The sequence below is a fragment of the Orycteropus afer genome, unplaced genomic scaffold (assembly GCF_000298275.1).
Source record: "Orycteropus afer afer isolate SDZICR_OR568_19922 unplaced genomic scaffold, OryAfe1.0 scaffold00519, whole genome shotgun sequence".
In the NCBI taxonomy this organism is placed as follows: Eukaryota; Metazoa; Chordata; class Mammalia; order Tubulidentata; family Orycteropodidae; genus Orycteropus; species Orycteropus afer.
This window is the reverse complement of record NW_006922106.1, coordinates 580,736-597,027: the sequence shown is the minus strand read 5'-3', so window position 1 is coordinate 597,027 and position 16,292 is coordinate 580,736. Positions and strand designations below refer to the sequence as shown.

The following is a 16,292-nucleotide window of genomic DNA, read 5'->3' as shown; positions in this document are numbered from 1 at the left end:
TCCACTCTGCCTCTCTCCCAGCACACAACTGCCTTTGTGGCCCTGCATGTCAAACGAGGGGCTGGGGTCACAAGTGATGAGCTTTCTGCCGTGACGCTGAACGATCACAGCACGTGCGACAGCAAAATGCTCTGCCCCGTCCCCTCAGTGCGGTGTCTTTGGGGCGGACAGGACATGGAGTAGACTTTGTAAGAACCCAGGGCCGGCAGGCTCAGCAGCGCTGGCTGGTAGGTGCTGAGTGCACCTGGACAAATGAGACCATTGAGGCACTTTCTCTTGGCTATTTATTACAGAACGAATCAAAAACGCACTGGCTTGAAACAGACGCCAGATTTCCAACGTAAAGCTGAAACACAACATGGCAATTAAGATGTGCTCACACGAAGTCAAGACACTGAGCAAAGTTTTCAATAACGACATTAAGTATACATGACGATAATGCAGATAGAAACTATCAAAGACAAACCCCAAATCAACTATTAATGTTTACAGACTTTTCCCCCCCAAAACCACAGTCTTACAGCAAAACAAATACTGAAAGGCCTTAAACCAAGGACATTGCACCCCTGCCATCAAAGGCCCACACCCCAGATGTGCTGGCACAAGGATTTTCTTTCGTCTGAGGGATAAGAGGGAGGACACAATCATTCCTCGGGGGCGGGGGGCTGCTCGGACAGCCCTCAACTCGCAAGCTGGCTCTCCACGGGCTTGCTTCCCAAATGGAAAGCACTTTCCACACTCCTGGTGAGTGTCCTCTGGGGGCCTCAGAGTTGGCTTCTGCCAGAATAGGCTCGGGTAAAGAGCCAGGGGAGGCGGGAAGGTTTGCAAGAGATCAAGGATCACACGAGGTGACACACTTTGTAGCAAAATGCAAAGACATGGCCAAGTGGTTTGTGACTCTGTACACCACCTCTCCCCCATCTCCCACAGCAGAACCAGAACTGTCTCGGCCTCCCAGCTGGACAAAGTATCACTGGAGCTAACAAGGCAGTCTGCAGCTTTGTAACAATGCGTAATGAACACAAAAATGATGTGTAAGAAACACAAGGCTACTGAAACAAAGGCCGCGTGGTCACTTTATTTACAAAGTCACAAAACGAAGTATAAACACTTCTGTCATTAATGTTTAGCAAAACACTGTACAAAATTTCCCACTATGTACAGGTAGCCTGTAGGTAGAGAGAGGGGTGGGAGTGGGGTGCTGCCCTTCCAACTGTAAGTAGGAAACAACCATGGCTGGCCAGGGCCTCTCGTGGACTTGCTGTGGAGTCATATCATTGCTAGGGGGACGTCACTGTGGGGGCCTCCTGCTGAGACTTAAAGCTCCCCAGCCTTGGGGCTGGGCTGGCCGCCGTTCGGGGCCGTGGCATCCTGGGCAGCAGCGTTTTGCTCCAGGATGTCATCGATCAGCCTCAGGTTGCACACCCAGTCCTCGCCGGGGCTCACATGGGAGTCCCTCAGGAGGGCTTCAAGGAAATCCACCTCGCTGCAGTCAGGGGGCAAGGCGGGGTCGTCTGGTGGGGGCTGGGGTGCCGGCTCACCAAGTGGCTGCTCAGTGGGCAGACCTGCTCTGTTAGACGGACCTGGGCACTGGCTGGCGGCAATGGCAGAGGTGGCGGCAGTGGCAGCCACGGCGGCCACGTAGCTTGGCGGCTCAATGCCCTGCATGGGACTCATGGGACTGAAGCTGGCCAGGCCTTGCTGGAGGGGCTCGGTGGCACTCAGCACCGGCACAGGGCCCCGCACTGGGCTCTGCCTGAGGCTCTGGCTGCCCTGGCTGAAGTTGTGGTTGGCCAGGGCAATGCCCACCTTCTGGCTAGGCGGCCCCCCCACAGCCATCTGATTAGGGGGCACAACTGTCTGCTGTGGTGGGAACCCCATGACCAGAGGCACTCTCACGGGCACCTTGGCGAACATGGAGCTGCTATCAAAATGCTGCTGAATACTATTATCAACTTGGCCCAGAGCCGGGCCCCTAGAGACCGCCGCGGGCCCAGCTGCTGTTGCCGCCACCGCCACTGGCCACGGGACATTGGTGAACACACTGGGCATTGTTGGCACACTGGGACGTTGGAGCTGGGAGGGACCCAAGGGCTGGCTGCCCAGGGGGCTGGGACCGAAACCAGGCAGGAGCCCTCCCGAAGGAGGTGGCCAGGGACTCTGTGCTTGCTGGCTGGAGCTTGAGGGCAGGGGAAGCTGGAAGCCAGAGGTGAAGACTGCTGGCTGCTTGCCTGGATGTGGTGAGGACATGCCCACAGGGCCCTGGTTTAGGGGCCTTGTGGGAAGGACCGTTCCTGGACTCCGACTGCTGGGAAGGAGCCCAGTTCCGGCTGGTGCTGGGAGCTGGCTGGGCTGGGGGCTTGCTGTGGTCTGGCTGTGGTTGGAAGTGACTAGTTCTTGGACGGCTACAGAAAGAGAGAAGTGTGGTCAGTTCCAAAGGCACCCTCGACTCAGGTGGCGGCAGCGGGAGGGAGCTGGTGACTGTTACTCCCACCCTCACTGCCCTTGCTCCTCCGGAGACAGCGCTGCACCCAAACCCTTCCCAATGCTCCTCCTTGACTCCCGTCCCCATCAGGGCCCATCATGGTGGGCTGATGTGCCAGCTCAGCTGTCTGGCTTTCCAAGCAGAGCCCCGCAGGAATGGCACTCATGGTGATTCTAATACACACCCCTCTCCCACTGAGAATTATGACTTTAAGGGGCCTGCTAATGAAGCAGTTCTCATGGCACAGTGGTTAAGGCATTCGGCTGCTAACCAAATGGCCAGTGGTTTGAACCCACCAGCCACCCTGCAGGTGAAAGATCTACTTGGTCCTCTAGGGGCACTGTGAGTTGAAACTGGCTCCACGGCAGTGGGTTTGGTTTGAGCTTTGCTTCCATAAAGATTGACAGCCTTGGAAACCCTCTGGGGCAGTTTCTACTCTGTCCTCTAGGGGCGCTCTGAGTTGGAATCGATTCAATGGCAGAGGATTGGGTGGGCTGTTGTTAGTCAGCTCTGACTCATGGCAACCCCGTGAACAGTGGAACAAAGTGTCGCCCAGTCCTGAGCCAGCTTCACATTCATTGCATTGTTGTGGCCACTGTGTGTTTTGAGTGCCTTCAACCTAAGGGGCTCCCTTTCTAGCACTCTGTCAGACGGTGTTCTGTACTGATCCATCAGACTCTCAGTGGCTGAGTGTCAGAAGCAGATCACCAGCCCTTTCCTCCGAGTCTGGCTTAGCGCGGAAGCTCTGCTGAAAGCTGTCCCCCATGGGTGACTCTGCTGGTATTTGAAATACTGGTGGCATAGCCCCCAGCCTCACAGCAACACACAGGCCCCCACAGTACAGTCACCTGACAGACGGGTGGTAGCTCAGAGTCTTGGCTCTTTAATCAATCTCTTGAATGAAACCATGATTACTGAGTCATTAAGTCCTTCAACTGGGATCCAATTTCAGTGCTTAGGAAGAGACAAACTACTTTCAGTGAGTTCCAACACCATGCTACTTAACCAGAGGCCAAACTGATGGTCAGACATGCCCTCTCTCCCTCAGAGTGGTGAGAAAACCCAGTATTACCCACTTACTCTGCCAGGAAGTTTTACCTCGCCCCCGCATACACCTCCTTGGCTGCCTGTTCAGAAACACCAACCTTCACTGCTTACCTTGGAATTGCCTCATCTGCTGGGCTAGATGCGCGTTCTGTTGCTCAGGGGTCATTGCCATAGGATTTGGTCTCTGTTTCTTGGGCTAAACAGAAAATGAAAAGGCTGTGTTAGCTGACAGTCACCAAGCACTACTAGCCTTGGGATGGCTGCATGGGGACCCAGGACTTGGCTTTGGCGGAGCAAAAAGCAGGAGTGAACGCACCAACACACACTCGCATGCAGGCCCCACCCTCCCAAGCAAAATTCCACAGGTATAAATAAAAGTAGGCATCTGCACTTGGGTGCAAAAAACCAACGGCAACAGCACAGGATGGAGGAGGGGAGCTTCACAGCAAGAGTGCAGAGAAAAGACTGAGGCGTTTTGGATGTCCACTTGCTCAGGATGTGTACGCAGGAAGATGTGGTCACCAGGGCAACAAAGGTCACGTTAGGCTGCATTAACAGAAGCATAGGATGTAGAAGGAGGGAGGTGACAGTCCTGTGCTACTCTGCCTTGGCCACACCATGCCCACGGTGCTGATGGGAATCAGGGCATGCCACTGTCAGGCAGACCCAGACCAGCTGGCTGCATTTGCAGATGGTAAGCAACTGGGCTAGGGACCTGAGTCCAAAGTACCCAAGTGAGACCAGACCCAGGATGCTGGGTTGCTGAGCTGTCTTGGGGAAAGGGCCAAGATGTGTTCCTGGTGGGCCTGGCACCAGGAGTAGCCAAACCTTCATGTCAACTTCCCTTCATCCTGCTGACTTGCTGGAGCAGGGGCAATCGGACGATCTTCCTATGCGCAGTTTCAAAGCTGAGCCTGGGTGGCCCTGAGTCAGGGGAGGAGGGGGCCCAGAGAAGGGCATGATGGGAGAGAATCCAGTGAAGGCCACAAGGTCTGGGAGAAGGCTTCAGGGCCCAGCTGTGCCTTGGCTGGGGATGGACTCCCAATCCAGAGCATGCAGCCCCACACCATCTCTGCCTGCCTGTAGCCACCCTAAGCAGCCTGCTCCTGAGTGTGCCCTTCACCCAGGTAGCTCTGTCAGGCAGCATACTCCCATGCCAGCTATCTGGCTGCAGTCATCCCAGATGCCTGAAGACATGAAGACAAGACCCTCCAAAACGGGCCGCCAGGGCAGGGCTGCTTTCACACCAGCCAGGCTGGCATGGGAGGGGTGGGGCAGGGGGCGGGTGCTGGGATGGGAAGCAGGGGCCTGGCAGCCATCCCAGCCTCAGTTCCTGCCAAGGCAGAGAGGACAAACACACGGCACTGGGAGCACTGGGACAGCAGAGAGTTCACCAGACCCAGGGTTGCTTTTCCGTCCCGCCCATAGCCTGCTTCCTGTCTTCGTTTTGGCCCCTCTCCCTGGGGCTGCTGGGATGTGGGCGGTGCAGGGTGGGCTGCTTCCTGTGCTGGAGGACAGGGGGCTGCCGTCCTGAGAGCTCACTGGTACTGAGCACTTGGCATTAGTGATGTCCCTTCACCCTCTGAGGTGTTAACACTGGCATCCCAGTGTTACCCATGATGGCCACATGACTTGGCCAAGGCCACACCATCCAGCCACTTGTGGCTGCTGAGATGTTCAAGGTGGGCGGATCACCTCCCTGCGGGAGGCACAGAGGCAGCTCTTCCACGTTGACCCAGCCCTCTAATTCCATGCTTCCCCTTGACCCTCACACCAGCTCTAGGAGGGCAGAGTGAATGTCCCCAGCTTACTGATGGTGACAGCTGAGGTTCACAGAGGTTAAAAGACTTGCCCAGTCACATGGTTAGGCAGCCCAATGTACCCCACCTCCAGGTCCAGGGCTTCTGCTACCCCAGCGGCTACTTCTGGGGACCAGTTGCATGGGGCTTGCTAGCTCTACACTGTCCCTGACTCTGTCCCCCAAGCTGCTCCATTCACTTCAGCAAATGGCACAGTTATAAGGGGTGTGGTGGGGGGCTAGAGAGTGTGACCAAAGAGAAAGCTGAGGAAGGGCAGCAAAGTCCAACGGGAAGGATGTGGCGAGAAAAGATAACCCCACCCAAGGCCGGCTGGGCCAAGACTCCCAGGGTGGAGGGACCGGGCGGTGTTCATCTGAGGAGGAGTGCAATCCACAGCACACAGAACTGAAGGGACAGCCTGGTCAACAGCATCATGACAGAAACTCCCAAGTGCAAACACCATTGACCTCCAGCCCATGGCCCGATCTGCAGGGCCGCCAGGGTCCCGGGGTACTGCTACCATCCCGCCTGCCCCCTCCTGGCCTCTTCGCCCTGCCGGGCCATCCAGGCCCACGGCCGGGCCTCTGCTCCGACTGGTCCTGCTACCCCGGGCCTTCTCTGCAGCCCTCCCGAGGAGGCGGCTTCCTTTGTTTTGCAGCCGGAGCCTCCATCCTTTGTTCTGAATCAATGTGCTCCAAAGATAAGCCCCGAGAAAACAGTTGTTGCCTTTTGACACTGACAATTCGTATCGTTGGAGATTGGAGAAAACAGGAAATGACCAGTGTTTTCAGTGACCAGGAGGAAACGGTGGCTGAAAGTGGCTGCTTGGTGATGGGTCGCTGCCGCTTGGGCCCTCTCCTGAGGGACGGCTCGGGCAAGTGGGGCTTTCTATCCGCAGTTATGGGGTGGTCATCATGTGATTCATCTTTCTGGGGCTGTGACTGTCATGGCGCCCAATCTTGTGGTGTGGTGGTGCAGAGACTTGTGGTGGCCACTATTGTGGGCCTGGGGTTGGGGCCAGCACGGAGTCTCCTGGAGAACTAACTAAGGCCCCAGGTCCCCCCTCACCCGCTCCTACCCCCATTCACAGATGGGTCCCAGGAAGGTCCTGGAGCTGTCTTCCAGCCAGCTTCCCACTGAAAGCCAGGGAGCTGCAAAGCCCCCGTCTCAGTCACTACCTGCTCCTACTTCCTGCTTCTCCCTCGTGACCAGACGAGTGGCCTCATTCTTGATTCCATCATTTGGGCAAAGGGCCCCTCTAGTTGACGGGGCTGGGGCAGAAAGCTGCAGGTACTCAGCAGGCCTCCCAGCCAGACGCCCACCCAGGTTCCTGGATTCCTGCCATGACCCCCAGGAGGGGAGCATCTGACCTCAGGGGGAACTCAGATGAAGTAAGTGTGGCTGTTATTTGTTTACACTGCAAGAGAAAGCATGTTCTTTTGTAGTTTTTGCCAAAGACGGCCAACTTGGAAGAAGCCGTCCACCCTTCTGGTTTCTCCTATGAGACGACAGGAAGACGCGGATGCCACTGGTCTCCACACCATGGTGGGTGGGACCTTGGGGCCAGGGCTCTGGCGGGCAGGGCCCAGGACAGGGGAGGAGCTGGCTCCACAAGGAAGCTCAGCGCACTGCCGGAATTCCTCTTGGGGGCTGGCCTTCCCAGACCATATATTTTCTTTTCCCATTCAACAACTCTTTATAAGGCTCGGTGCTGGGCTCTGAGGGGGTGGCAAAGAGGACCCAGGCTGGTCCCTGCTGTCGAGGTGCTCACAGGCCCAGAGGCCTCCCCGTACCCCAATGCCTTTCAGATCATTGAGAGGGGACCACACAGCAAACAGGTGCTGTGCAGGGGACATCACCATCTTCAGGGAGGGCAACTGCCTGGCTTCCAAGGCAGCTGTTTTAGAGGAGACAAGATTCTTTTGGATGGGTCAGTGCTAAAATGGCTGGCAGAAGTTGCCTTGGTGGCTTTGGAGTCACACTGTCTACTGCCCAGGTGATGTAGGTACAGCCAAAGGGATTCCTACAGGTAGGGTGTGGGGTGCACACAGAGAACAGGGCCTCCCCTGTCATCCCACCGGAATATCGGTAGCCATTGGGTTCCTGAAGGCACTGATAGGAGGTGGTGTTGGGCGACCTTGGCTCCACAGCCTGAGGCCAGAACCAGGGCCAGTGAGGAGGAGTTGCAGAGGGACAGAGTTCAGCTCAATCCAAGAAAGCCCTTTCTAACAAGAACACTTGGCCAAAGATGAAAGGGACTGCCTGGGTAAGGGGTGAGCTCTCCATCACTAGAGGTATGCAAGCAGAAGGCCCTTGGCAGGAGTGCTATAGAGGAGCATCCTCTAAATGCATGGCAGGCAAGATGTAATGATTTCCTTGCCCCTCTTAAGCCTCAGAGCTGGTGACTCAGTTTCTCCAGCATGTCTCCAGGGCAGACTGGACAATGGTTGAGTAATGGATGTGCTGTCAGGCCACTTCTCCTTCCTGGAGACCAGGCGAGGCTCATCGAGCACCTGGCCTCAGTATTGCATTTTTTGCTCAGTGACCTCTCCTGCTCATCGATTCTGAACCTACCAGCCCAAGTTCAGGATGGGACAATGGGGCTGACTCGGCAGTCCAGTCAGTCCATTACCAAGTCAGGCGACAAACACTGGGCCTGCTGTGGGCCAGGCACTGTCCCAGGCACAGGGTATCACTCTACTCTCGCAACTGAGGGGAAGACACTGCCCGTCATTAAAGATGTTCATTTCAGACAGTGATGCGTGCTCTCGAGAAAACAGAACCTCTGCGGGGCTCAAGCTGGGGAGACACGGCACACACCTTAAGTCGGGCATGGGTCCCTGAGGGCGAGCGGGCAGCTGCCACATCATTCTCTCAATTGGGTAAGACCTGTGGCTGTGCCGGTCTGCCGGCTTCCGGGCCCTGGCACAGGAGCTCAGGGATGAGGCTGCCTTTGGAGCTGAGCTTCTTGGGAGCTGCCACTGGAGGCCTCACCAAATAAAGTGCCATCCGAACAACGGGCTCAAGGGCGCGTGCTGGAGGGCACTGTGTTTCTGTTTGGGGAGAGGAGACACTATTGGAAATGGGTAGTAGGCATGGTGGGTCAATGATGAACACGATCAGGGTCTCTGAATTGTACCCTTAATGTGGTTAAAGTGGCAGGTGTTTTGTTGTGTATATTTTGCCACAACGGAAGAGGAACAAAAACCCACCAGCAGCACAACAGCTGAAACAAATGGCTGAGGTCTGTTGGTCATCTTTTTTGCCCTCCACATTGTCTTTCCACTTGACCTACAACTCTGACTCCTCCTCGGGGCTGGCTGCTTCCAGCAGGGCTTGGTTGAAATGCCGGGAATGGTCCCTGGGCAGAGGAAACCCAGGTCCTTCCAGTTGGCCGCTCTTCTTCGCCTGTGGTCTGCAGCCTCTGTCCCACACTGAGTGTGCCCTTCCCGCGTCATAGGTTGGGCTAGCGAGGTGCAGCAAGGCTGCCAGGGACTCTTCTGACCAGTGCTCCCAGGAGGGCCCAACTTCCACAGGTTCCAGAGCAGTTTTGGGTTGCGGGGCACAAGGTGACTCGGGAAGCATGCGAATCAGCTGGCTGGCACGCCCGTGCTTGTGGCTTCCCAGGGCTGACCAGGGTGCAGACGGCAGCATCTGGGGCGGGTGACTTCCTGGGCCGTTTTGGCTCCGTTTCTCAGGAGGCTTTGTGCTGGGCCAGATCTCTGGCTGCAGCTGAGGCCTGAGGGTGCTCGCGGAGCACCCAGAGAAGGGGGACAAGAGCAAGCGATAAGCCCACAGCTCTCAAACGGAAGCCCAGCCCGGATCATAGGATAGGTGCAGCACCCAGCCGAAAGTCCGGTACAGGCCCGAATCCCGGGAGGCCCTTGCAGTGTGTTGGCATCTACCAATCACTATTGCCTAGAAAATGTTCACTTTGCCAGGTGTCTGGGCACGCAGGGGCTGACGTCTGTGCATGCTGACTTTCGTGCGGCACAAGGCTACATCCAACATCCAAGCACAACTGCCATCAGGCTCTCACAAGCGCTCAGGTGGCCCTTCTAGGCTCTGGACGCTCCAGGGTGACCCAAACGCCTGGCCAGCCTGGACAGGCTTGGTGTGGGCTCCTGCTCCCTCTCATGCTGCTGGGCCTCCAGGGAGACCACCCAACTTCCCACTTCTGTGGAGCGTGAGTCCTGGCTGAGGTCAGAGAGCACCCCAGAGGCAGGGGCCACTAGGTGTGGAGAAGGTGGGTGTAGGAGGGGGTTGGAGGTGCAGCACAACCGAGCCCCCGAGGGCTCACTGTCTGAGCGCAGGGACAGGCAGGCAGTGAGGAAGTGGGATTCTGGAAGCCACACCGTAGAGGGAACAGTGCTCAGTTGCACTGGGGCCACCCTCACTCCTTTCCCTGACACCTGCCTTGGGTGGTCCCTTTGAGGTAGAAGGCCCGGGAGAAAGCGCTAGAACTCCCTCAGGGGCGCACCAAGCTTTACAGGCTGCCAAGGGCCTTCCTTTGGAGCTGTCACCTCCTGTCTTCCTCCCAACACCCTTGTGAGGCGGGTGGCAGGCTGAGCAGGGGACTGCCCCTGGTTGGCGGATGAGGAAAGCGAGGCACAGAGGGGGAGTGACTTACCTGCGGCGTCGCAGCTAGGCAGCAGTGGCGCAGGCACCTGCCTCCAGGCCTTCGGATCCCAGCCGCCCCAGGGCGCTGCCTCTGAGGCGCTGTGCGAGGAGGTGACTCGGGCCAGCTCATGAGCAAAGGAGCTGCCGGGCAGGAAGGGCTCGCTCCCCAGCGCCTGGCAGGCTGGGGGCTGCCGCCCGAGGCTGACCTGGGGGGGCCTGGCTTCCCCAAGCTCGCAGGCTTTGTCTATATGAGGCTACAACAACCGATTGAACAATCCGTCAGCGGCCTGGCCAGGAGATGGTTGTGCCTGATCTTGTCAACCACCTGTCTGCCTAGCTCAGTCCTGGGGCTGTGGTGTTTATTCATCCAAACTGGAAGGCGTGGTCTTAGCTTTCCTTGGGTCACGGGCTCTTCTGACATTCAGCATAAAGCTATGGTCTGTCCCCACAGACAGATATCCTGACGGTGGCCTCTCACCCTCCCCAGCCCATCAACATTTTGCAGACAAATGCTGGGGGGTTCTGGCCCACTGGACTCCACCTGTGGATCTCATGTTAAGAACCCCCTGCCTCAAGCCATGACCATCTTGTTGAAAAGAGGAATCAGGCTGGTTCATCTTCAATGACTGACCAGTGGCCACCCCTCTCCTACCCGGCCCACAGCAGCGCACACCAACTCTACACGTGTGTGTGTGTACACGTGCTGGCAAGTCTGCGAGACCAAATGGCAAGTGCAAGACCAAAACAAGCAAGGATAACTCCCTTCACAGCCAAGTGCACCTGAACTGCAGGGTCCCTGGCCCTCAGCCTGCCTGGGCCCCATGGCTTCAGGACTCAAATGTGGGTGGCACTTCGCCTTCCCATCCTGCTTCAGATGACAGGGATTTCACCAGAATGGAACAGATGACACAGTGTTTCAGTCAAAGGCAACTAAGAGAACCTCACCCTTGATTTTCACGTCAGGGTACGCTTCAGAACCCAAATGAGTCGCTGACATAGCCCTGCCAAGAGGCTGGGGGACACCTGCCTACACGAGCAGAAGTCTTTTCTCTATGGGGCACCTTCACTCTCAGGCTGGTGTCAGGATCCCTGAGCTGCAAATGAGCATCTGTGTCTACCACCAAACAGCCCTGACAAGAGGAAACTATCCCCCTTGAAAATGAACACGTGTTCAGCACAAAGCTAAACAGTCCGAGGCAGCGTAATTCACGGCAATAAACTCTCACTAAGCACTTATCGTGGGCAAGTGTCAGCAGTGGTGATCTTTGAGTAGATGTTTGGATGCATCTTTTGAAATGAGACAATGAACCATCATGGCTGAATTGATGGAGCATTTGCTCCAGGCCCTAACCCAAGTGCTTTCAGTGTTCTGTCCTGTCCAGTTTTTATCAACAGTTGTAGACATCCTACAGATGAGGAAATGGAGGCCCAGCAACTTTAAGTAATTTGCCCAAAGTCACACAGCTCATTAGCAGCAGAGGAGGATACAAACTCAGCCTTTCCTGGCTCCAAAATAGTTTGCTGTGAGGTATGTGTGCGTATACGTTCGTTAACCTGCTATATTGAAAACGACTTTGGAAATGCAGACACTGTTCAAATGTGCTACTGCAAAAGGAACAAGTAAGATTTTAAATGGGGGACAGACCACATTTTAAGAGCAAATTATAAATGTGTAAGATTTATGAATACAGGAATATGAAGACAATCTAACTTAAAGATGATACCCCTCAAGAAAACCCAAAGAGAAACAAAAGACCAAGCCAAAAAGTGTCACAAACTGTGCTGACCATGTGAACTCAACGTACTGGTGCAATAGATTTCCTTGCCACACTACCGGCACATTCCCCCAGGTCTTTGGTTACTATAGAGCTGAGCTCCTTGGCCATCTGCAGCTTCCTTTCCTCAAGCTCCCACTTGTTTTGGGGGCAAAGCCACCTGGGACATGAGCAGAAATGTCACTTTCAACTGCTGAAATTCTTTCTGCCTGTATTCCTAGTTCCTTGATAGTTTTCAATAACATTTTGGGCCACATTGGAGTTTAAGGATCTCAATACACAAATATTCATAGATTTCTGCTTACTTGTCCACTCCATGATAAAACATTCTAGAAGCAATGAGTGGGTTTTATGTGTAGAGAAGCATAGCTTTTGAATTGTTTGCTCAAGAATCCTTGGTAGCATCATGTGACTTGTAGGATGTTCATGAAGGGGTCAAGAAACAGGATCCCTGGCAGCATAAGCACAGGCTTGCAGGGTCTCAATGGTCCTGGAGGCAGAGAAAATATGCAGATGGCACCTGGAAGATGCCCCAACAGCAAGGGCAGTTCTACAAGAGCAGCGATTGGGAGTGGCCAGGAAGCACTGATTCCAGTAGCACAGAATGGCAGCAGGTACTTCTCAGATCAGTGACACCCCCAGTTGAAAGAGGAAATAAATAAAATAGATGGGATTCCACATTGACTCTGTTGACTAAGAGCTTTGCAGCTGATGCCTATGTATTCTCTCCACTTTATTTAATTAGGCACAGAAACTGCTAATCACACACCCTTTAAGGGAGAGACCCAGCCCTAAAGAACAAGTTATTTGGGATATTTCCACTTCCAGAATTTTCCAAATATAAGGTAAGTCCAGTCCTCTCTTTGGGATCACTAGAAATCGCAGAAAAGCCAGTAGATCAATCACCGGCGGGCATGGTCACTAGCTCTTGGGACTGGCTGGCTCTCCATTATTCTGAATTTTATAGAATTAAACCATGAGGTGGGTAGTCTAACAATGGGTGCCTAGTGCCCAATTTTGCAGTGCTCACATCCACTCATTCCCTGACCCTGGGCTTCCTATGACTGCTAGGGAGCTTGCTGGAATCATGTTGCCCAGGCCCCTTGTTTCTGAAAACCCCTGATTGAGGTTGAGGCAGCTCAACCCTGCCTAGAGAAGCGAATGCACCCTGTTAAGTACTGCCCTTAGTGTTCTCTGTCTCATAGCCTCCCAGCCTCCTTGCAGCCAATCTCCATGGCGTCAGTGTGGCATGAGTTCCCAGGCACTGGGGAGATTAGAATCCGGTGAACACTGTGCTGGTCTCTTTTTGGTATAAACAGCAGTATTAAACCGAGCCTCTAACTCATGTTGAAGCACATGGACTCATCATCCCTTTTCAATGTGGCTGGGTTTCTAAAACCCACCAGTAGAATAGAGAGTGATCCTAATCACACAATGAAACCGACATCACTTATTGAGCACATAGTGTGCACATATGCCCTTAAGATTAGCCTAGTTTACAAGAGGAAGACCTAAGGGTGGTCTTATCCAGGTGCACAGCCAGCAGCAGCAAGCAGGGGGAGAGAACCAGACGTGCTGCCAGAGGATGCACCTTCGACCACTACGGCATGACTAGCCGCTCCGCCCACTCTGCACATGGGCTCCTTCTCTGCGCTTGGAGAGGAGCAGCCAGGTGCTCCGCCCCCACTCCCATGGAGGGAAGCAGCCTTGTTGACTGCTCTATCACCAAATGTGGCTTGGGTGGGCTCTGGAGCAAGGGCCTGACACTATGGCTGAGCCCCTGACTCACTCGGTTGCATTGCCAGAAGTAGATAATTGCTCTTACTTCATGAATTACTGACTGGATTAGAACTTGGTCTGATGTTCTCCACTGTGGCAATGCAGGAGGAGGTACACATACATTCACAAGGCTATGGTTGTATACTGCAACTCCACTGGCTTCTGGGAGCTTGCAGGTTTCTCAACTTAACCATCTCGGGAGTTTAGGCAATGACTCTGAATGCCTCCTATTCTTTCTCTGGTTCTCCCTAACTATGTAAGAGAGGTGAACAAAGAAAGCCCAAGAGAGGGACCGTGAGGCTTGGTAACTGTACAGTGACCCTCAGAGGCCAGGTCCCCCATGCTGGGCTGACTTCCAACCCCAGGTGTTGAAGTCACTAGCGAGATGAATGGGCCAGGCACGGAACATTAGCCAGTAGACCAAAAAGTAAAAGGCAGGGCCGTGCATGAACCTGGATCTTTGGGCAAACTGGCAAATGTGTCCACACATCAGAGGTGACAGGAGAGGAGACACACCGGGCAAACAGGAACACGTCATGCAAGTCAAGACCTCTCAGGCTCTTGCATTCCCTTTCCTGCTTGGCCAAGTGCAAATGGGACTTTAACATATGACAGCCACACGAGACAAGCTACGCAACGCCACTTCTGAGCTGTCTTAAGTAGAATCCTAGAAGCTCTGTAAGTAGCGCCATCCAACAGAACTTTCTGTGATGATGAATCATCATAGTAGAAGGAATAGAATGTTCTCCTCTAGCTGCACTGTCCAATATGGTAGTCACCGGGCCCCATGTGGTTTCAGCACTTGAAATGTGGTCAATATGAATGAGGAACTAAAGAGTTAAGTTCATTTCAATTAATTTAAATGCAAATAGCCACACGTGGCTGCTGGCTACTGGACTGGAGAGCACAGCTCCAGAAACATGGTGCTAAGGATGTGGGCTCCGGAAAAAGATGGTCTGGGCTTGACTCACGGATTTGTCACTTCCTAGTTATGCCAGTTGGGGGAAGTTATATAAATAAGCTTTCTGTGCCTTAGAGAGTGGCAGGGGTGTGATGGAATTAACAAGGGCCTGGCATGTTGCATGCACTCTTGCCAGGTTGGTCAGTAAAACGTTGTTCTTGGTTGAGGTCGCGTTGGCCCCAATTTGTGTCGACCTTATAGAGCGAAATGCTGCCTGGTCCTGCACCATCTCAGGATCACCAGTATATTTAAGTCCATTGTTGTGGCTATGTGTAAAATAGGCTAGACCAAGAACAATGGGAAATGATTATACTGCTGATGAAAATCTTAATAACATCAGAAGCAATTATTAAGAACTTACTCAGTGGAAGGCAGCAGGCTAAGCCCTTTCCAAGGGGTATTTCAACTAATTAGTTCTCAGAACCATCCTATGTGGTAGTACTATTATGATCCCCACTGTGCAGATGAAGAAACCGAGGCACAAAGAGATAATTCATCAGTAACCACCAGAGCCTAGACTAGACCCCAAGTATTGTCTGACTTCAAAGCCTAAGATCTGAGTTTGGTTGTATCAAGTCACTCAACTGAAATGGATGTTGCAACGAGCCGACCAGCTGCAGCAAGATTCCAGAGGGCTGCCAGGGACCACAGCTGTGCAATGGTGGGGGTGCCTCCGGTGCCACCCAGGTGGCCTTTTCTTCCTACAATAGCTGTATTCTGACATGAGGAGCACTCCAAGTTGGTGGATTTCTGTTAGGATCACATAGTATGAAGCAGGGATGAGGCTCACTAAAGAAATTCTGCAAAACATCAAGAAGCCCTGGTGGTGCAAGGATTGAGTGCTTGGCTGCGAACTTAAAAGGTTGGTGGTTCGAGTCCACCCCAAGGTTCTGTGGGAGAAAGGCCTGGCAATCTGTTCTTATAAAGATGACAGCCTAGAAAGCTGTATGTGCCCTGTCACATGGGGTTGCTAGGAGTGAAAAATCAGCTCACCGGCAGCAGCAACAAAGCAGCGATCCTGCCCATTTGATGACTCTGTTTCGTGAATTTGCATTTTGTAAAAGTCAGTTTTCTTAGAGCAGGGTATGCCCTATGCAAGATCTGGAAGAGTCTGAACTTCTCTGGGTTTTTCCTCTACAAATGTACACAACTTAGCGTTAACATTTCAAAGTTTAAATGTCCAGGGCTCCAGAATCAAGTTCACCTAGCTGTTATGTAGAGTTTGAATTTAATCACAGGATTAAGTTCAACTGGTAAATCGCTACTTTGCCTAGAGGGGGAGGAAATGACCTACTAGCACAAAAAATACAAGAAGCTGGACTATATGAAGAAGAATGTGGCATCATGATTGAAGGGAGGCTCATTAACAATCTGAGATATGCAGACAACACAAGTTTGCCTGCTGAAAATGAGGATGACTTGGAGCACTTACAGATGAAGATCAAAGACTACAATCTTCAGTATGGATCATATACACCTCAACATAAAGAAAACAAAAATCCTCACAACCGGACCAATAAGCAATATCACGATAGATGGAGCAAAGATTGAAGTTGTCAAAGACTTCATGTTTCTTGGTTCCACAATCAATGCCAATGGAAGCAGCAGTCAAGACATCAAAAGACATATTGCATTGGGCAAATCTGTTGCAAAAAACCTCTTTCAAGTGCTGAATAGCAAAGGTATCTCCTTGAAGACTAAGGTGTGCCTGACACAAGCCATGGTATTTTCAGTCCCCTCATATGCATGTGAGAGCTGGACAATGAATAAGGAAGACCAAAGAAAAGTCAATGCTTTTGAGTTGCGGTGTTGGCGAAGGATCCTGC

At 53.4% G+C, this 16,292-nt stretch overlaps 1 protein-coding gene across 1 annotated transcript in view; it reads right to left on the bottom strand.

Annotated features, from left to right (window-relative positions):
- Window positions 1-3,687: 3,687 nt before the first annotated feature.
- Window positions 3,688-16,292, bottom strand: part of MAMLD1 (mastermind like domain containing 1) — a 53,581-nt gene continuing 40,976 nt past the window's right edge. The window contains exons 4-5 of the mRNA XM_007955616.1: window positions 9,962-10,205; window positions 3,688-3,728 (exon numbers count right to left, since the gene is read on the bottom strand). Of these exons, the coding sequence (XP_007953807.1) occupies window positions 3,688-3,728; window positions 9,962-10,205 (285 nt within the window). The remainder of the gene's footprint in view (window positions 3,729-9,961; window positions 10,206-16,292) is intronic.